Source organism: Danio rerio, chromosome 12 (genome assembly GCF_049306965.1).
Source record: "Danio rerio strain Tuebingen ecotype United States chromosome 12, GRCz12tu, whole genome shotgun sequence".
NCBI classification, from domain to species: domain Eukaryota; kingdom Metazoa; phylum Chordata; class Actinopteri; order Cypriniformes; family Danionidae; genus Danio; species Danio rerio.
In genome coordinates this window covers 10,032,862-10,055,476 of record NC_133187.1, presented here as the reverse complement: position 1 = coordinate 10,055,476, position 22,615 = coordinate 10,032,862, and the positions used below count along the sequence as shown (strand labels likewise).

The 22,615-nt window shown below is 36.9% G+C and overlaps 1 protein-coding gene across 2 annotated transcripts; it reads left to right on the top strand.

The window, feature by feature from the left end:
• The first annotated feature begins 1,062 nt into the window (after positions 1 to 1,062).
• Positions 1,063 to 21,811, top strand: si:ch211-207i20.2. Of its 2 annotated transcripts, XM_073917856.1 has the most exons (6): positions 1,063 to 1,432; positions 3,121 to 3,289; positions 3,393 to 3,451; positions 8,342 to 8,441; positions 15,139 to 16,978; positions 20,774 to 21,811. In XM_073917856.1, exons 1-5 carry the CDS (start codon positions 1,241 to 1,243, stop codon positions 16,155 to 16,157), a joined length of 1,539 nt encoding a protein of 512 aa, XP_073773957.1. In that variant the 5' UTR covers positions 1,063 to 1,240; the 3' UTR covers positions 16,158 to 16,978; positions 20,774 to 21,811. The 2 variants fall into 2 exon arrangements, with proteins under 2 accessions (XP_073773957.1, NP_001314833.1); NM_001327904.1 differs by lacking the exon at positions 20,774 to 21,811 and having other exon boundaries at positions 1,065 to 1,432; positions 15,139 to 16,242.
• The last annotated feature ends 804 nt before the right edge of the window (positions 21,812 to 22,615 follow it).

Here is a 22,615-nt window from a genome sequence, read left to right as displayed (position 1 = left end):
ATTTCTTGTGTTAAAGCTTGGTAGTCAATTTTTGTCATTGTCTTTGCTCAAGAATATTATAAAAAGATTTAAAGTTGTTTATTAACAAAAAATGGAGTATAATATAGAAACATGTTTATTTGATGTGATGTTTTCTTCTGATAATGAGAACTTGAGTTGTAAAGGACAACATATTTGTAATTATGTTTTTAGGAAAATACTATGGAGGACGAAACCTGCAAAAACAATAAATAAATAAACAAATAAATATGTAAATATATAAATAAATAAGTAAATCCACAAATCCATGCATAATAAAAAATGCATGTCAAAATACATTTTTATATCAGCCTTGAAATTGGAAATATTAGGTTTCCTCTCTGACCACTTGTGTATATGAAATTTGCCTAGTAATATCAAATGATCTAACATAAACAGGAGATACTTATCAATATATATATGGTGAAAATTAAATAAGTATAGCAACGGCTGTGTCAGTGGGCATTTCTGTGTGGAGTTTGCATGTTCTTCCCATGTTGGCATGGGTTTCCACCAGGTGCTCTGGTTTCCCCCACAAGTTCAAAAACATGCGCTATAGGTGAATTGGGTAAGCCAAAATGGTCCGTAGTGTATGTGTGTGAATTCTGCGTAGAACATATGCTGGATAAGTTGGCGGTTCATTCCACTGTGGTGACCCCAGATTAATAAAGGGACTAAGCCCAAAAGAGAATGAATCAATCAATTATTCAATGAAAATAAGGCATCTCCTTTCTTTATATTAATTGACCACTCAGTATATTAAACAGACATCCAACATTAGACCAGAAATATTTAACATACAGTTAAAAAAAACAAATGCATAACAGTCTCAACATCCACCTGCAAAAAAACAAGATTCAGAAAGATCAACTTTATATCTCTTGAGAAACTGGTGGGTTGGATATATTTTTTTTATATTTATGTAAAAAAAATTTATGAAGATTTCACTGACTTTATTAGTGACACAATATTTGTTGTTATGAGCCCAGATCAAATTCCAAGTAATATTCTCAAAATTATTGTCCAAAACTGAGAACTTTTATTATGTATTCTAGAACCCGGATTGTAAATGTCAGCCGCTGTTTTACTTCCGTTTATTACAACCTAAAGTTGTTTGTCATTCTTTGCTCACTTTTCGACTCCACAATTGAGAATCGAGGGCAATGTTAGCTACTTAACTAAACTCGCGACTTCCAGTAGTGTGATATTTGGTTTTGACAGGATGTCTCGCTGCGTCGCGTTACAGACGCATCTGGCGTCCGTGATTGAGGCTCTAGTTCACGCCGCGATCGCTGAAATGTGCAAACTTACGGATGTGGAGGCTCTGTCGGGTCTCACAAGCGATGCTTCAAAAGATCAGCGTAAATACACAGAGACCGAGGCGAGAATGAAGACGGAAAAGGAGGAGAAAATGGTGAGTTTGCATAGATGATGTTGTTTAGAGATCTGCGGCCTGCAACCTTAAACATGCGACGCGTTCACAGCCGTTTAAGCGCACGGGTGCACATACTATAAAGATCAGTGCGGGGTTTGCGCAGGTCTGTTTAAGTTACACCGCATCAAACAATCTGATTTATTCAGGAGTCGCAGTTGTCAAGTGTGAAGGCGAGAAACACAAGATAAACTAGTCGTATAAAAGCTTTAGTTATAGGTATTGCTAGTGTTGTTTTGAATATTCAAAGTAGCATGGTAAACAATAAAGGGAGCCTGTCACAAGTTACGAATATAAAACTACCGTTACCTCGATTTATAAAACGTGTTATCTTTAATTTCAGTTAAGTAAAGGTTACATGAAACAAAAAGAGTCACATCTAAATTATGGGCCTATTTTATTAATTTATTCAATTTCTTTTCGGCTTAGTTCCTCTATTAATCTGGGGTCACCACAGTGCAATGAACCGCCAATTTATCCAGCATATTTTTTACTAAGCGGATGCCCTTCCAGTCGCAACCCATCACTGGGAAACATCCATACACACTCATTCACACACATACACACACATACACTACGGCAAATTTAGCCTACCCACTTCACCTGCACCACGTGTTTTTGGGCACAGAAACGTCAACTGAACCAGCCGAGACTTGAACCAGCGACCTTCATGCTGTGGGATTAACATGCAGCAACTGTGCAGCCAGGGCCTTTTTAAATTTTTATTTTTTTTTATTGTGCTTTAGAAATTTACAAATACAGCAAAACAGGCACCAAAAACATTTTTAAAGCTTTGAGAGACTTCATTAACAGAATAAGTTCGTTGACAAAAACCTTGTATAAAGAAGGGGGTTTTAAAAGTCTGTCAAAGTTTTATTTTTACAAACTTTAAAAAAAAAATAATTATCACCATTTTCAAAATAACAAATAATTTCTTTTGCATTCAATGTTATCAACGTTATTTTTAGCAGAATGATTAAAAAAACAGGCTTTCCAAAATAATTGCTAACTCTGAAAATCAACAAATAAGGATTCCTCACTGTTTTTACAAAATAAACATTATTTCTCAATATCTCAAAATATGGAGAGCATCAAGTTGGTTGGGTATGCTTTATGTAAAATCTTTTAATTATTGGCCTTTATATCAAATGTATGCTGCAGATGACATTATTGCCTAAATTTCGAGGTTACTTATTTGAAATATTTCTTAAATGAATAAAATGCATATTTCTTGAAATAAATCATGTATATTAGAGCACATTATTAAGCAGCTTATTGAAAAAGAAAAAGCACCTATCGTAGGGGTAATTTATAGTTTTAGCCCAAAGAATGAACAGTCTATCAGATGAAGAAGAGCCGGAAAATAATAAATAAATAAATGAAATTTACTGAAGACAGTTTGCAAATTCATCAGCAGAAGCCAGTCTTAACACTTGCAATGAGTTCCTAGGGCGCTATCCTCTCGCATAACATCATTAACTGCATCATACATATAGGCACATATAACTAAGCAAGCAAGCCATGTTAAGAAAGCAGTATGTAACTAGGCTTTATTTTAGTTGAAATAGTATGCAGCAAATGTTGATTTATATTATTTGAAACGGATGTATGAAAATATTGAATACTGGCTGCATTTTAATGTATTATACGAGTTATATTTGTTCTTTCAGAAGCGGTTTGCATCTGTTATGGAAGTATTGGGCAATGAAGCTCTAGGGAAAATAATAAAGCTCGTGGATGAATCCAAATTACTGTTGAATCTGGAGTGCAAAACGTTTTCAGGCAAAAGGGCAAAGCGGCCAGGCTGCATCTTGAACATTCTGTCTGCTGGTGGACTGGGTAAGAAGTTTTAAACATGAAGTATTATTACACTTCTGTACAAGGAGGAATGTTTAATGGAAATATAAAACCTTTTAAATGAATGTCGTGTGTTTTTTTTTAGAAGAGGAACATTCTTATGATGGAAGCGCAAGAAGCCTGGAAATGAAAACTGATCATGAGGTAAAACAAACCACATGTACATTTATGGTTTAGTTCAACCAACAATGAAAAGTCTGTTATTAAATACTGTTGATATCTGCAGACCACAAATTAGGATATTTTAGCTGAAATCAGAGAGCTCCCTCATCCTCCATAGACAGCAACTATGCAGACTCATACAAAGAAGTCTGGGAAAATCAGACCCTGAAAATCTAAATAAATACATCTTCAAAACAGACCTTCAGTGGTTTAATCAGATATTAGCCCCTTTCACACAGTGATACCGGTAAATATCTGGAAAATTTCCTGAACAACTTTACCGGTATATTCAAAAAAGCGCTGTTCACACAGGCGAGGACGTTATGGAATTTTTCCGGAAAAGAGCATTCACACATCCATCGCAAAATGCCGGTAAATTCTGACATCATTAACCAGAAATGACCTCTAAACGGCTGCGCTTGTATTTGTAAACATTTGACTACTTTACAAACTCTTCGGATGAATCAGTATTGAGTACAACTCTAATAAAAACATAGAGAAACACTTTCGCATGTTGAGATGTTCATGATATGTGTGTGTGCTGGCGCTATGGGCGCTCACGGGCACACGCAAAGCTTGAAGGTAAACAAACAACGGATTATCATAAACATTTTATCGATAATTATTTACACAGTTAGCATTAAGAAGGAACATAGAAACATTATCTGACTAACATCTAGTAGCTAAAGATGTCTGGAAAAAATATTTAAAGGCTTTTATTCTCATAAACCGCGCGCACATGAATGCGTCTGACTGTTCTGATTGGCTAAAGCTGGTGTCTCACGTCAGCACGTTCTAGACGTGGACGCGCTGTTTCCGGCAATCTTCCTTCTGCATTCACACAGCGCAGCATTCCGGCAAATCACCGGTAATGTTACAACTTCTCTTTCCGGAAAATAGCCGGAACGAATTTACCGGTATTTTCAAAAAGGGCCTGTTCACACTTACAACCTTTCCGGAAAAGGTCTGTATGTGTGAAAGGGGCTAATATCAAGCTACGAGAATACATTTGTGCTGCCATAAAGCAAAAATAACTTTATTCAGCAGTTTCTTTCCTCAGTGTCGATATATTGCAGATGTTCACATATCGTGTTTGGTTGTGCCTCTGATGAATTGCCTTGTATGTACCCCAGTGTTCGTGAAAGTGCACAATATACTGACACTAAGGAGAAAAAAAGAATGAGTAAAATCATTATTTTTGCTTTATGCGTGTTCAAAAGTGTTCTTGTCGCTTGATAATATTCTGATTGGTTGTTTTGAGGATGTTTTTTGGAATTTTTCTTGACTTTAAGCGAGTCGGGGCCCTAGCTGTATATGGGGGATGAGGGAGCTCTCTGATTTTACCTAAATTTGGTAAAGTTTGAGAAGTTTTCAGGTGTTTGGAATGACATGAGGGGGAGTAATACATCAAATAATTAAAATTTGTAACTATTAAAATATTCAACTTATTAAAGGTGCATTATGTAAGCTTGACACCCAGTGGTTGAACTAGGTATTGCATGCCTGGTTCATGCAAGCGCAGGTTGCCAGATTGACCACACCAACAGGAGTGTGCCTGATTATCGAGCCTAAAGCCGTGTTGTAAATAAAAGGAACAGCACATGATAAAATAAATATTCTCCATATTAAAGGGAGTCCTAACCAACACCTGAAATTTATATTTTAGAAACGGCTTCAATTTCTCACAAGTGAACAACAGAAAACTGACAATAATTACCTTAGGTACACCTCATGTGCTTTATTCAGTGTTAAATGTTAATATTGTGAGTTTAAATGCCATTTTACATGACATTTATTGCCATACTACTGAAAGCAGCAGCAGATAGTTCACCTCTGTTCTTGAAAATAAAATAAACTGTTTGAAATTGAACTGTAGATCTGTGACTCAGCACAAGCCAACTGTTACGTCCTTTTAGATGTTAATATTAAACTAGGAGTAGATGACATAACATACAATAGTTTAATGTGTGTGACAAGCGGATGGAGAAAGAAATAAACTGAAAACCAAATATCACTGCAATTATTTAGTGCCCATACATCCAATGAAACCAGTGAAAATTATACATATTATACAGTGAAAGGAAAATATTTACAATGATTAAATAATGAATTACCTGGGGGGAGAGGAAGAAGTTGAATGTGCTTAAATCAAAGAAATAAATATAACAAAACTCAGTAACTGTTTTCACCAAACTAAACTAAATATGAAAAGAAAAGCATGACAAGAAACATCTTTAACGTACCAAACGTCTTAACTAAACTGCTCTAACTAAAAAAAAAACATACAGAAAACAGCACATTCTCCTGAACCTAGTGAACTAATACAAAATATGCATCTGGGTGTTGTATATGTATATCGTGCAACTTACTCACTCCTACACCTCTCCGAGGCATCACTCAAACATGTCAGTTAACTGGACAAGTTCACAAGCAAATACATTGCATTATTAAATCGCAAACTTTAGACAAGAGCATTAAACAAGCAAAACACATTCTCTCAGACTAGCCCTCGCAAGAGAGACTGTCCACATAGGACCCACAGAAAGAATAAGAGCGAGAAGGAAAGAGAGAGAGAAAGCGATTGCCATTGCAGTTTGGGCTTAGCTTTTAAACGCTACGCCAACCAACGATTGGTGGCGCAAACCCAGTTTCAGCGGCCAACATCATCAGCACGAAATGCGGATCCTCCAATGCCGTTCGTACCTGTAACACATGCATGAAACGACACACCCACATACAAACAAACACACACTTATACAAAATATGTTCTGCAAGCGAACGTTACACCAACACATATCAATGATTCAGCATGTACATTTAATAATGTTAAAGAGGTTTAATATGTATTAAATAGATTATAAACATTATCATTTCGTTGGAGTGCAGTAAGTGCTCTATTCTGTGCTTCTGAATGGCTGTATTTAAATATCTATTGTGTTTTGTGTGTTGCAAACAGCCAAATTGCTTATCACATGTCTCATCGCGTAGCGTATTGTTTGGACACGGGGTTACAATGTAACCTACTCACCTTTGCGCTTTTAATAATTATATTATTTGCTAATTAATAACCACCTCATGTGGAACTCTGAATCTGCGTCTCATTTCGGAGGCTGTTACTGTCCACCGTAGGTCGCATGTCTGTCATGGACGCATGCTTTGAGAGCCTTCCTGACTGGATGAATCATATATGCTGCTTTCCACCAAGGCAACCTGGGGTGCTGAAATATAATTGGCTAAACTGGCATTGGGTGAGGTAAAGGGATAAAAACAAAGACAGATGTTCCTGACTTTATATCTTACTTTAGCATTGTTTTTCAGATAAACAATGTTCACTTAGCATGTTTCTTAAATATTTGCAAACATATTAAGGTGTTTTTATACTTTAAAAGAGTCCAAACTTACATACAGCACCTTTAATAATGAGGTTTAAATGTCAAAATTGGAGCATGTGTGAGAGCCAGAATATTTATTTCAGCTCAAATCTGCTGTTGACAGAAAAATGTCAAACCCCGCTTCCTTCGCGCGTCAAACCCCGCTTCCTTCGCGCGTCAAACCCCGCTTCCTTCGCGCGTCAAATCCGCTTCAGAACAGACGCGTATTCGCGTGATGGGCAGGGCTTCTGTCTGCCCAGTGACTCTATCTTCATTGCAAACATGGATTTTATTAAGAAAAAAACTGTATTTATGTGTTTTATTAAGGCTGAAAAACAGCATTGATACATTTAGGGCCATGTCTGTGTCCACTAGATCCGTTCAGAGGTGCATCCAGCTCTATGAGAGCTCCTCCAGAAACTTAACCTGGATAAAGGAGGCTTTCAGCCATGCTTCTGACTGAGCCAAGCCCAGTTTGATGCACTGTTGTTGGCTGGAGGATTTCCCTCGAAACACCAACAACAGGCGTACATCACAACCACGCCCCTACAAGAGCAAAGCTCCTGATTGGTTATTGCAGCGCGAATGTCCGCTTAAGTTCAGATTTTTGAACTTGAGCGATTCGCGCACAACGGGCAGTAAGTGCGTCAAACGCTCAATACGCGCCATTCGCGCATATCGCGCTGCAGGATGTCGCTTGACACGCGTCTGGTGTGAACGCAGCATTAGAGTCTTGCATTTGCATTTATATTATAAAAAATACTTTATTAAAAGGGCTGAGCCTAATCAGTATCTGGATGGGAGACAACATTGGAAAACTAGGTTGCTGTTGAAGGTAGTGTTACTGAGACCAGCAGGGGTGCTCATGGTATGTGTGAGTCCTAATGCCCCAGTAAAGTAAAGGGGACACCATCCGCTCAAGTCATGATGTATCGGTGATGTATGGAATACTGTTTCCTGCTCCAATACTCATTTGAATTGATAGAATACTTGTTTATGACCAATGAAAGTGAATTTTATATATAATCATGGTGTACACAACAGTCTCTGGACTTCATCTGCATAATAAAAAAACACTAATATTTTAATAATTAATACAAAATTAATCACTTTCTGGCCATCTGATATTAGGCATAGTTTTTATATATTGCGATCGTGATTTTTGAAAGTATTGAATCACTTTGTAAATGTTTATTATTACCATTTAATGAGTTTTCGCATACAGCTTGATGGAGCGCTGGGAACCGGAATCTGCTTCGCTTGACGTCACACTTAACAAGCGGATACTGTCAGTGAGCACAGTCTCAGAAAACAAAGAGAATTTTATCATGTACAAATCTTTGTGCTTTCTGCTATTCCCTGTAATGTAGACAACACACCGTGAAGTGTGAAAATGGTCCAGTATTGTTTATAAGCTATTCAGTAGTGCATTTTGATTTTAAAAGTAACAGGCTTGCTATAATATTTTCTGCTTCATTACATAACTACTTTATGCCTGCAGTCTGTTGCGGTCACAGAGGACCGTCCAGAATCACCAGTGGTTTTGGCAGTGACGATCAGAGATGAATTTGGAAAAGTTGATTTGAAGTCCATCACTGCTGGTATGCTAATAGTCTTTCGGCTTTTTCAACCCATTTTAGTTTTACTAACACTTGAACTGTTAATTGTAGATTATTTTGTATTCAATAGGTTTATGTGAATACTTAAAACCGTGGCATGTGCATTGTTAGATTAACTGTTATTGTTGGATAAGATTTGTCATAGCATTTTATTGATTTATTTATTTTTGTTAATTTGATTGCTTACATTGCCCTTTCATCTGTAAGTTGCTTAGGATAAAAAGGGTGTCTGCTAAATGAATGTAAAATATGATTTATATCTGAGATAAATTCAATCATCAGCGTCATATATTGAAGTCAAATAAAATATGTTTATTTGGTGCGTATGAAAGCTTTCTTAAATGATTATTCACCCAGAAATGAATGTTTCTTCACCATTTACTCCAACTCAAGTAGTTATGTGCTTTTATGAATTTTTTTCTTCTGTTAAACATTAAAGAAGATATTCAGAAAAATGTTGGTTAAAAGTCCATGAAGAGAAAAGAAAACTATAAATATCAATGTCTACTGCTTTTTTCCCATTATTCTTCAAAATATTTTCCTCTTGTGTAGAAAAAAAGACAACTCAAACTGAAGAAAGAGTAAAACTCAAAGGGAAGTGAGTAAATGAGGACAGAATTGTCAGTTTTGGGTGAATTCTATTATTAATAATCATTTATAGAAAATTTTCTTTTAATGTTTTTGTAGAAAATATGATAAACTAGCATTCAGAAGTTTGGAATGAGTAGAACCTAAAATTCACCATGGGTGACCTTTATGATGTGATAATAAATGATTTCAAACTGATACAGTTTATGCAACCTACAAAGGATCAAAGTATTGTTGAAAATTAAGACCGTTACCACAAAAAAAAAAAAAAACAAAGCTTCAAAAATGTTTTTGTTTATCATTGATAAAAGTATATATATATTTTAAAAATTTGAGTGATTTATAAATATCTAACTTTTTAAGACAGAAAATATCCTTTAAAGGGCACCTATTTTACAAGATGTAAGATAAGTCTTTGGTGTCTCCAGAATGTGTCCGTAAAGTTTCAGCTCAAAACACCCATCATACTGTTTATTACACTCTTTATCCCTTAAAACACAGGGATAAAAACTACCCAAATTGGGTTGTTTTTAACCCTAATGCTGGGTAAATATGGGACAGAACACATCTGGGGTCTGTTCTTCGTACCTCGCTTAAATGATCTGAGAGATCCTGGATCTTTTAATCTTGATGACTTATCTCTGGCTAATTTGGTTCTTCAAACAAGTTCGCGAATCAGATTAAAATGTCTGGATGAACTGATCTGAGATCCCTGCTTGTGTTGTAAAGGACAGATCTATCGATTCTTGAAATCATGATCAGCAATGCAGCGATTGGCTGACGGCACAGCAGCGTAATGACATCATCTGATTAATATTCAATTATCCATGTGAGCAAAATTACATCAAATTAGCAGTAAACGCTTTGTTAAATATGACACGCAATAACCTTCCACATTTGTTGTGAGCTGCAGGCTTTACACTTCTATGTGTCAAGAGTATTCATCATGTATTTCAATGCATATCAGTGTACTTAGTTCTACATTTAGAAAAGATTTTCTTTATTATAGTAGCTGTTTTTTAATCGGTGTAAAGAATAACTGGTTGTTTACAAAAGCATTTTGATATCGGTAAAGGCGTCTGCAACTTTTGTGAAGCATCAAATCACTGGCATATTAACTGTCAAAACATGTTTATGACTGCATAAATGTATTATTGCTTTTATAAAAAGTCACATATTGTGCATTTCTATTATACACAATTTGTACTAAAGCGATCTAAAAAGTTCATATCAATAAGTTTTCTCTTTGCACCACCAGGTGGTGTCTTTGTACTTTCATTTTGAGGGTGCAGATTGCATAAGTTTTATTAATATATATAACTTTATTTATTTTATTAATAACTATAACTTTATATATATATATAGTTAAAAAAATATTTAATCTTTTCCCAAGTGTATATAACTACTGTAATAAAATATCAGAATTCGGAACATACTTTCTGTATTAACTTTGCTTGAACTGAGCCGATCTAATGTTTATATGAATTGAACCTGCTCCTGATCAGGTTTGACCTAGCAGAACTGTTGCTATGACAACAACTCTCGGATCAACTTTAAAGAACGAAACGATCCTGGATCATGTCAAATCGTCAATATCCAAATCCAGCTAACTGAGTAATCAACGTACGAAGAACGGACCCCAGGGGTTAAATTAACCCAAGTAATTGGGTTATTATTTTTAACCCTATAAATTGGGGTTTTCTACCCAATGATTGTTTATTTTTACTTAAATAATAGGTTAATTTAATCCAAAAGAATGCCTGTGAAAGATGACCCAGCAATTGTGTTGTTTTGACTCTGCATCACTGAAGTACGGTAGGGTATGTGCAGCTTTGATTACAGGTGTACAAAAGGTAGTAAGAAATTATTTATTTCAGAAAGGTCTGACTAAGGGCTGCTATAGGAATGAATCTCATTTTAATCATCTGAAAACACAAGGAATTTGTGTGTATGTTACACTGTTTTCATTGCATTTAAACAAATTAGTACACAACATGTGGTATGCCAGTCAGCCCCTGCTGTGAGTTGATTTGACCCAAAGAGCCGGGTTGAAACTACCCAAGACTCTGAAAATAAGACCCAAAAATTACCCAAATGCCTCAACCTAAGATTTGGGTAGAAAAAATAACCTCATATTTCTAAGAGTGTATGTAACCTGCTCGTTTTGGTGTCGGAATGCATTGTAGCTGTTTTTGTAGCCTGTGGCTTTAAATCCAAAGGTGCTGCCTCTCCTGTGTTACATCAGGTGAACAGCGGTCAGTGATAGAGACAGACTCGGATGAAGCTGAAAAACAGCTAATAAGTCAAAAATACCAAGTAAAGGCCCGTTTGCACCGGGATGCTTTTTTTCCCTGCGTTTTCCGTCGATGTTTAAAGCCTCGTGACTAAATAAAGGGCATCAATGTTATTGTGCACATCAACCTGCAAAACGGCAGGCTCGTTTTTTTTGTTTTGACGCGCCACATCAACACCTTCTCCACCAATCAGATTGGCACTTTTGTTCACGTGCACGAAGCTGCTGAAGTTACAGTAAACAGCACTTGGAGCCGCTCAAGCGCAAAAATGTCAATGCGAGAAAAAGCATGTCAACTTTCTCTTTTCTTCTTCTTATTCTTCTTCTGTGTTATACGTGGGTGTCGGAAGCATAAAGTTGTGTAGCACCATCTAACATCAAGGAGTGATTTTGCATACTCTTCTGCTTGATGCCATTGAGAAACGCTTTGGTTTGAATGCGGAACAACGTCTTGAAACGCTGACAATAAAAGCAAACGAAAAGCGTCTCGCTGTGTACGAGCCTCAAGTTTATTTGATGTATTTGTTGTGGAGTTTGTTCAAGCCTGTCTGAAGTGAGTCACACACAAATGTCATTTGCAGCACACACAGACATATGCATGTTTACTGACACCATGCGACATGCGATTATAGCGGTTGTTGAAATATTTCATCAATTCCATACGTTCTCAATAAAAAAGGTCAGGAGAGGGTTTTCTTCAATGTCAAAAATGTTAGTAATTTATTGGAAAGAGATGAACAGAATTCTGGTTTCCTCAATGCAATGCAAGAATTAAACTCAGGAGGTGCGCAACAATTTTCATATCTGACTCGAGCTTTTATAGGCAGCTGATATTAACTGGTGGAGTTTAGTGGAATTTGGCATTTGTCAATTATTCTCCAGTCCTCCGTTGGCCGCACCCATACATGCTTCCTCTTTTTTTTTTCTACAAAATCTCAACACAACATTAAAAGCATAAGACTTATCAACTGCAAATAATCTGTGTTCTTTTTCAACCCATCTCTGCTTACAGGTACAGTGCATCTGTAAAGTCTTCATAGCGCTTCTCTTTTTCCACATTTTTTATGTTACAGCCTTATTCTAAAATGGACTAAATTCATTTATTTCCTCAAAATTCTACACACAATACACAATAATATCAATGTGAACAAATTTTATTTATTTATTAAAAATATAAAAACCTGAAAAATCACATGTACATCAGTATTGACAGCCTTTGCCGTGAAGCTCTAAATTGAGCTCAGGTACATTCTGTTTCCACTGATCATTCTTGAGATGTGTCAGCAGCTTAATTGGAGTTCTCCTGTGGTAAATTCAGTTGATTGGACATGATTTGAAAAGGCATACACCTGTCTATATAAGGTCCCAGGGTTGGCAGTGCATGTCAAAGCACAAACCAAGCATGAAGACAAAGGAATTGTTTGTAGACCTCCGAGACAGGATTGTCTCAAGGCACAAGGTTGGGGAAGGTTAGAGAAATATTTCTACTGCTCTGAAAGTTCCAATGAGCACTGCGGACTCCATCATCCGTAAGTGGAAGATGTTTAGAACCACCAGGACTTTTCCTAGAGCTGACTGGCCATCTTAGCTGAGTGAGCAGGGGAGAAGGGCCTTAGTCAGGGAGGTGATCAATAACCGGATGATCACTCTGTCTGAGCTTTAGCGTTCTTCTGTGAGAGAGAGGAGAACCTTACAAAAGGACAACCATCTGTGCAGCAATCCACCAATCAGGCCTGTATGGTGGAGTGGCCAGACGGAAGCCACTCCACACCTTTAATTTGCCAAAAGGCATATGAAGGAAACAAAAATCTCTGCACTGATGAGACTAAAATTGAACTCTTTGGAGTAAATGCCAGGTGTTACATTTGGAGAAAACCAGGCACCGCTCATCACCAGGCTAATAGCATGCCTACAGTGAAGCATGGTGGTGGCAGGATCATGCTGTGGGGATGTTTTTCAGCAGCAGGAACTGGAAGACTAGTCAGGATAGAGGGAAAGATGAATGCTTCAATGTACAGAGACATCCTGAATGAAAACCTGCTTCAGAATGTTCTTGACCTCAGACTGGGGCAATGGTTTATCTTCCTTCAGGACAATGACCCAAAGCACACTGCTAAAATATTAATGGAGTGGCTTCACAACAACTCAGTGAATGTGCTTGAGTGACCCAGCTAGAGCCCAGACCTAAATCCTATTGAACATCTCTGGAGAGATCTGAAAATGGCTTTACACTGTCGCTTCCCATCCAACTGTAAAGAGGAATGGGCAAAAAGGCAGGTGTGCCAAGCTTGTGGCATCATATTCAAAAAGACTTGAGGCTATACTTTCTGCCAAAGGTGCATCAACGATGTATTTAGCGAAGGCTGTAAATACTGATGTTCATGTGTTTTTCCGGTTTTAATTTTTAATAAATTGCAACAATTAAAAAAAAAAAATTGCATTGTCATTATGGGGTATTGTGTGTAGGAGTTTGAGTAAATACATGATTTTAATCCATTTTGGAATAAGACTGTAACATAAAAAAATGTGGAAAAAGTGAAGCGCTATCAATACTTTCCAGATGCACTGTAGTTTAGCTGCAGAGCTTACGTTAATTTTAGGCAATCAGGCCTTTCCATTTCTATCTGTTTCATCTACTTCTGCAAAAATGCTTCATAAGTATGCAAGGCATATCACACTCAAGAGAAGAAGTTTAGTTAATATATTACCTTTCAGCAATACAAATACAATTATTTAATGATAAGAAAAAGAAACAAAAATTAAAAAAATATGTCTTTCTTTTTTCCAACACAGTTAAGAATTAAATAGTCATTTTACTGTCTATTACAAACATGCTCTTTAAAAAAAAAACATTTTAAACTTTTCAAAATCCCAGAGAGTTGTAACCGATATTTTAATCACATTTTATTTGTAAAAATGATGTTCTGTGGATGTGGTTACATGTTATTATAGAAACATGGCACCCGTTAATTAAATTGTGTGTGCGTGGCAAACCGCACTCCTGTTACATTGCGGTGGGACTTAAAATCACCGGAATTTGGGTCACATATTGACATCAGGAAATTTTCAAAAAGAGACTTATTGTCTTTATATCGCCCCAACATGATATTGGACACTATATCTACACACAGTTCTGTCCAAACAGCTTAAAAAAGTTTATTTTCATCATAGGTGCCCTTTAAATGTTATTAATAATTTACAATAGTACTATTTTTACATTTATTAATTTCCTGGATGCTTTTATCCAAAGTGTTGTACAAACTGAAACTTTTCTTAACTGAGTGACTCCAGGTTTGGTGAAGTCCTAATTTTTTCCAAGCTTTCCCTGCTAAAAAATCCAGCTTAAACCAGCCTAGGCTGGTTGACTGGTTTTAGCTGGTCGACCAGGCTGGTTTTAGAGGGGTTTTGGGGTTCCAGCCTGGTCTTAGCTGGTTAGGCTGGAAAATGACCAGCTAAATCCAGCTTAAACCAGCTTGACCAGCCTGGTTTAAGCTGGACATAGCTGGTTTTGGCTGGGCTCCCAGCCTGCTAGGCTGGTCAAGCTGGTTTTAGCTGGTCATCTCTCAGCCTAACCAGCTAAGACCAGGCTGGAAATGGCTGGAAACCAGCCTGGAAGTGGCCAAAACCCCTCTAAAACCAGCCTGGTTGACCAGCTAAAACCAGCCTAGGCTGGTTTAAGCTGGAATTTTCAGCAGGGTTGTCTGGAAGGGTAAATAGTGAGGTGAAGTTTACACTTCCTAAAGAAATTTTGTTGTCATAAACAGTCAACCAATGATTATTCACTTGTTCCCCTGACAGGTCACTTAAGCAATACTTCAGAAGATGGAGTAGCATCTGTTTTGCCAGAAGACGGCAGTGAACTCCCACAAGAAGCTGTTGCTTTATTTGGAAAGAGATCCTTTATTTGTTGCGACTGTGGAAAGAGCTTCTCTTCTCATAGCAACCTCAAATCCCACCAGCGCATTCACACCGGAGAAAAGCCCTTCGGCTGTGGCCTCTGCGGCAAGGCTTTCGCTCACAAACAAAGTCTCTCCGATCACCAACGAGTCCACTCAGGAGAAAAGCCGTTTGTTTGTAAAATCTGCGACAAATCCTTTGGTAAAGCGGCGCATCTGAAAACCCACGAAATCATCCACACCGGCGAAAAACCTTTTGCCTGCAACGTCTGCGGAAAGAGATTCAACATCGCTCAAAATCTGTCCAGACACCAACTCACACACACCGGCGAAAAGGAGTTCAAATGTTCAGTGTGTCAGAAAAGCTTCACACGGGCCGTAACGCTCAAAACGCATCAGCTCATCCACACAGGACAGAAACCGTACTCCTGCGTGTCTTGCGGGAAGGCTTTCCGTCACGCGGTTAACCTGAGAAACCACGAGCGCATCCACACAGGCCTGCGACCGTTCAGTTGTGACTTGTGCGGCAAGACTTTCCGCCAGGCTGTCAATCTGAAAATCCACAAACGAATTCACACGGGGGAAAAGCCTTTCAGCTGTAAGGAGTGCGGGAAGAGCTTCAGTCAGCAGAGCAGTCTCATTACACACAGCCGCACTCACTCCGGAGAAAAACCCTTTGGCTGCAATTACTGCGATAAGTGGTTTAACAATTCAAACAGCCTGAAGCTGCACCAGAGAGTGCACACCGGCGAGAAACCTTACTACTGTGAGCAATGCGACAAGTATTTCAGTCAGGGAAGTCACCTGCGTACTCACAAACGCCACATTCATGGAGGAGGGAAGCAGTACATATGCGATAAATGTGGGAAGAGGTATGCGGATCCTCGAAACCTTAAACTGCATAAATGCTTTTATGCTTAATCATGGTGTGGAGGACATTCGTCACTGTAGTAGAATTCTGAGCACATTTCTTTCTGTGAAATAAACCATATGGTGGATGAAAGAGGCTTGCAGAAGTTAAATGAACAAGCTTTTATTTTAAATAAACATCATTTTTCTACTCCTTTGGAGTTAACAGTTGACTTTTCCCACAGTCTGGTTTGGTGGGAGCACTTTTAGCTTAGCTTAGCATAAGTCATTGAATCGGATCAGACCAGTAGCGTCTCACTCAACTTTCTAAAAAAAGACTTAATAATGTTCATATTTAAAGCTTTGCTTTGGTTCCATCATGTACTAAGACAAACAGAAAGTAAAAAGTTGCGATTTTCTTGGCTGATATGGCGAGGAACTATATTTTCATTCTGGCGTAATAATCGTACCTTGCTGCTGTAGTATGGCTGAAGCAGGCACATTGATATTACACACTCAACCATTTTTGGTAATAGGCTCATTTTACAACCCTTAACAGTCGAGCTTTTCTATTTTTACATCTATTTAGTCGATCTCCGGGTCTGGCAGGAGCATTTTTAGCTTAGCTTAGCTTAGCATAAATCATTGAATCAGATTAAACCATTAGCATCTACCTCAACTTTCTAAAATACACTAAATAATTTTCTTATTTAAAGCTTTAGCTGTGGTTTCATCATGTACTTAGACTGACAGAAAATAAAAACTTGCTGTTTTCTAGTATGATATGGCAAGGAACTATATTTTCATTCTGGCGTAATAATCATAATTTGCTGCTGTAGTATGGCTGAAGCAGGCGCATTGATATTACACTCTCAATCATTTTTTTGGAATAGGCTCATTTTACAACTCCCCTATAGTTAAACAGTCGAGCTTTTTCATTTTTACATCCGATTAGTTGATCTCCAGGTCTGGCAGGAGCACTTTTAGCTTAACTTAGCATAACCTATTAAATCGGATTAGACCATTAGCATCTCTCTCAACTTTCTAAAAAACACTTAAATTTTCTATTTAAAGCTTTAGCTGTGGTTACATCATGTACAAAGAACAACAGAAAATAAAAAGTTGCAATTTTAGGCTGATATGGCAGGGGACTAAATTTTCATTGTGGCGTAATAATCGTACCTTGCTGCTGTAGTATGGCTGAAGCAGGCACATTGATATTACACACTCAACCATTTTTGGTAATAGGCTCATTTTACAACCCCTAACAGTCGAGCTTTTCTATTTTTACATCTATTTAGTCGATCTCCGGGTCTGGCAGGAGCATTTTTAGCTTAGCTTAGCATAAATCATTGAATCAGATTAAACCATTAGCATCTACCTCAACTTTCTAAAATACACTAAATAATTTTCTTATTTAAAGCTTTAGCTGTGGTTTCATCATGTACTTAGACTGACAGAAAATAAAAACCTGCTGTTTTCTAGTATGATATGGCGAAAAACTATATTTTTATTCTGGCGATATAATCATAATTTTCTGCTGTAGTATGGCTGAAGCAGGCGCATTGATATTACACACTCAATCATTTTTTTGGAATAGGCTCATTTTACAACTCCCCTATAGTTAAACAGTCGAGCTTTTCTATTTTTACATACGATTAGTTGATCTCCAGGTCTGGCCGGAGCACTTTTAGTTTAGCTTAGCATAACCTATTAAATCGGATTAGACCATTAGCATCCCTCTCAACTTTCTAAAAAACACTTAATTTTTCTATTTAAAGCTTTAGCTGTGGTTCCATCATGTACAAAGAACAACAGAAAATAAAAAGTTGCAATTTTCTAGGCTGATATGGCAGGGGACTAAATTTTCATTGTGGCGTAATAATCGTACCTTGCTGCTGTAGTATGGCTGGAGCAGGCACATTGATATTACACACTCAACCATTTTTGGGAATAGGCTCATTTTACAACCCCTAACAGTCGAGCTTTTCTATTTTTACATCTATTTAGTCGATCTCCGGGTCTGGCAGGAGCATTTTTAGCTTAGTTTAGCTTAGCATAAATCATTGAATCAGATTAAACCATTAGCATCTACCTCAACTTTCTAAAATACACTAAATAATTTTCTTATTTAAAGCTTTAGCTGTGGTTTCATCATGTACTTAGACTGACAGAAAAATAAAAACTTGCTGTTTTCTAGTTTGATATGGCGAGGAACTTTATTTTCATTCTGGCGTAATAATCATAATTTGCTGCTGTAGTACGGCTGAAGCAGGCGCATTGATATTACACACTCAATCATATTTAGGAATAGGCTCATTTTACAACTCCCTATGGTTAAACAGTCGAGCTTTTCTATTTTTACATCCGATTAGTTGATCTCCGGGTCTGGCAGGAGCACTTTTAGCTTAGCTTAGCATATACTGTTAAATCAGATTAGACCATTAGCATCCCTCTCAACTTTCTAAAAAACACTTAATTTTTCTATTTAAAGCTTCAGCTGTGGTTTCATCATGCACTAAGACTGGCAGAAAATAAAAAGTTGCAGATTTCAAGGCTGATATGGCGAGGAGCTATATTTTCATGCGGAATAATCATACTTTGCTTCTGTTGCATGGCGAAAGCAGGCACATTGATATTACACAGGAACATTGATAATACACACTCAACCTGTTTTGGGAATGGGCTCATTTTACGACTCCTTTATAGTTAAGAAATCGAGTTTTTCCATTTTTACATTCATTTAGTTGATCACCGGGTCTGGCAGGTGCACTTTAAGCTTAGCTTAGCATAAACCATTAAACTGGATTGGACCATTAGCATCTCTCTCAACTTTCTAAAAAAAAAAAAAAAAAAACTTAATAATTTTTCTGTTTAAAGATTTAGCCATGGTTCACTCATGCCTTGCTACTGTAGAATGGCTGAAACAGGTGCATTGATATTACATATCAACCATTTTTAGCTTTTAGCACTTTTAAACTTTTGAGCACTTTTAGCTTAGCTTAGCATAAACCATTGAATCAGATTAGACCATTAGCATCTCACGTAAAAAAAGTTATTTTCCTATTTGAACCTTGCCTCTTCTATAGTTGCATTACTAACTAGGGTTAGCTAGTTACTAAGCTGGGGACAATATTCAGACACTGTAGTAATATTGTGCCTGCTACAGCCAAGGCGCGGCAGCAAAGTTCATTTCTATTATGCCAGAATGAGAATAAAGTTTCCATCAAACAATTTTGTGTTTAATAGATGTCTAATAGACGTAAATATAGACAGCTTGGCTAAAACTAGGGAAAACTTGGGCTGTCAGCGAAAATCTAATAGCCTGAAACTAGACTAGTCATCGAATAGACGGATTAGACTTTATATGTGTAGTCATTCATTTCTGTTTATTTGATGACTATAGTCTAGTTTCGGCCTGTTTTTAGACTATGTTTAGACGTCTATTAGACATCTTTTAAAAACAAACTATGCTTGCTGGGTAGTCTCCAGCTAAGTAGCAGTGCTTTGTAATATCATTGTGTCCTTGTAGAGACAAGATATGCCAAGTGCAAGTGTTCATTTTTCATCTGTCTTCGTACATGATGCAACTTACTGAAAATTTTTTTTTGGAGATGCTAATGGTCTAATCCGATTTAGTGTTTTATGCTAAGCTAAGCTAAAAGTGCTCCTGCCAGACCCGGAGATCGACTAACTGGATGTAAAAATGGAAACTCGACTCGACTGTTGAACTATAGGGGAGTTGTAAAATGAGCCTATTCCCAAAAATTATTCAGTGTTACTTTAAGAAAATTTGTCCAAATCAAAAAACACTAATAAATTAGCAAACATCTTGAGTTTGACGGCAAAAACATGCATGTCAAACCTCAGAACGCATGCTAACACAGAAATGTGCAGAATACAATGAATACAATCAAACTGATGATGTTCTCTCAGTTTGTTAGTGTTTTTCTTTATGCACGTGTTTTCCTGAGCTGCATTTCTCTGTCAATGTAATGAATAAATGAAGAATATTTATGAATATTGATGCAGTCACTTATCAATTTTATTGTGACTATTTTTGTCAATACTATGGACTGTAAAGTGGCCTCAAGTCTATATTTTTTCAAAGCCTATAATAAGTTGATTTTCATAAAACTATTTTTGAAGTACATATTAGGATTTACTGTAACTTTGTTTTGTTTGTATTAGTACATCTTGAATTCTGACGTTGCACCTTTACACGTGGATCCTAAGTGAAAAGGCTTATATGCCATATTTACCGTCCTGTTTTTTAAGTTTGAGTGGGAACATAGTAAAAAACACCTCAGTTGGTTTTGATATCTACAGTACATCTTTAAATAATTATTTTGATTGTGTTTTTTGCAGCAACAGAAAGACTGAAATAATTAAAAGATAAAACGGCATCCATATAGTCAAATACAGTATTTACACTATAATATCTGATTTTTCTGTTGAGTTTTGCCACCGTGTTTATTTATCATGACAATGTTTCCCAGTACAGTAAATCTAGTGATGTCAATAAAATGATGATCACCTCTTCTTTTGTTCAACTTTTTTTTTTACAACTTTTTTTTTTTTTTGGAGATGCTAATGGTCTAATCTGATTTAATGGTTTATGCTAAGCTAAGCTAAAAGTGCTCCTGCCAGACCCGGACATTGACTAAATGGATGTAAAAATGGAAAAGCTCGACTGTTGAACTATAGGGAAGCTGTAAAATGAGCCTGTTTCTAAAAATAGTTAAGTGTTTCTTTAAGAAGATGTGTCCAAATACAGAAACACTAATCAATTAGGAAACATCTTCAGTTTGACAACAAAACATGCAAGTCAATCCTCAGAACGCATGCAAATACAGAAATATGCAGACTATAATGGAGACGTGTGTTGTCTAACACAGTGGTTCCCAAAGTGGGGGTCGGGACCCCCAAAGGGGTCGTGGGACAATGAAGTGGGGGTCGCCTGGGGATTTCCAAAAATCTATTTATTTTTATTAAACCAAATTTTTACCATATTTTATCCATAACCTACTGAAAAGAAAAAAAAATGGTCATTTATAGTTACTATATGCTACTGTATATAGTTACTATAGTAGCTTATAGTTATTAGTTCTATTGGATTGCGACCCCTGGGGTAATTACATTACATGAAAGACACAGCAATAGTGTAAGATGCAGCAGATTGATTTTAAAACAGCAGGTTAAACTTTCTGGCACATTTACAGCACTTACTTGCATTTACAGAAGATATTGGGGGTCGCGAGTCACTGGCAATGTTATTTTGAGGGTCGCGGGCTAAAAAGTTTGGGAATCCCTGGTCTAACTGATGATGTTTTCTCAGTTTGTTAGTGTTTTTCTATACACATCTTGAATTGTGACGTTGCACCTTTACCCATGGATCCTAAGTGAAAAGGCTAGTAGGTCATATTTACCGACCTGTTTTTTAAGTTAGAGTGGGAACATAGTAAAAAAAAAAAAAAACTCCACCAGTGGATTTTGATATCTACAAGTCATCTTTATATAATTAATTTTATTTGGCGTTATTTGCAGCAACAGAAAGACTGAAATATTTAAAAGATTAAACGGCATCCATATAGTCAAATACAGTATTTATTTACACTTTAATATTTGATTACTCTGTTGATTTTTGCCACCGCGTTTATTTATCATGACAATGTTTCCTAGTACAGTGAATCTTGTGTTTTCAATAAATCACTTGTTTATTTGTTCATCTGACCAGTGTTTATGATTGCTTCACTCAGCATGAGAAATATTCATCGTTAACGTTTTTATGCATCTAAATATGTATGGGACTCATTCCAGAGTTGCAGGTACATTTCACATATTGGAGTGCATTACAACAAATGCAGAATTTACATTCCTGTATAGTTTGTGTTACATTTATTAATCTATTTATTAATGTATAATAATGCAAAGTGCTTAAATGTGATATAGGGAACATGCTACTAATTGCTTTTTGTTAAAAATTGTACAATAACAGATGACAACAACAGAGTCGACATTTTCCACCATTTTGTGGTTTAGCTCAAGATGCTAACTTCAATCTAGAGACTTTTTAAAATCTAGAGATTTTTTTTTAATCTTTTTTTTTTAAGTGAATGAGAAAATTATTGACATCACAATAACAAAGTTGACAATTTTCACCATTTTGTGTTTTAGCGCAAGTCAGGTTGCTAACATAAGTGAAGTTTATTTATAAACTCATTTCCGGAGGAGCATGTGCTTATGATTGATAGCACCTGGTCCACATTAGCTAACACTGATTTACCAATCAGACGACTCCTTAACCACTATAAATAATCAGAGTATCTTACTTCAGCCATCTTCGTCTTGAGGAATCCCCCCTTCCACCCCTACTCCTCCCATTTCCTTGTAAGGGCAGCACGGAGGCCTTGTGGTTAGCACCACGGCCGCACAGCAAGAATGTCACTGGCTCAGACACTTCCTGGCCAGGTTTCTGTGTGGAGTTTGCATGTTCTCCTCGTGTCTGCGTGGGTTTTCACCGGGCTCTC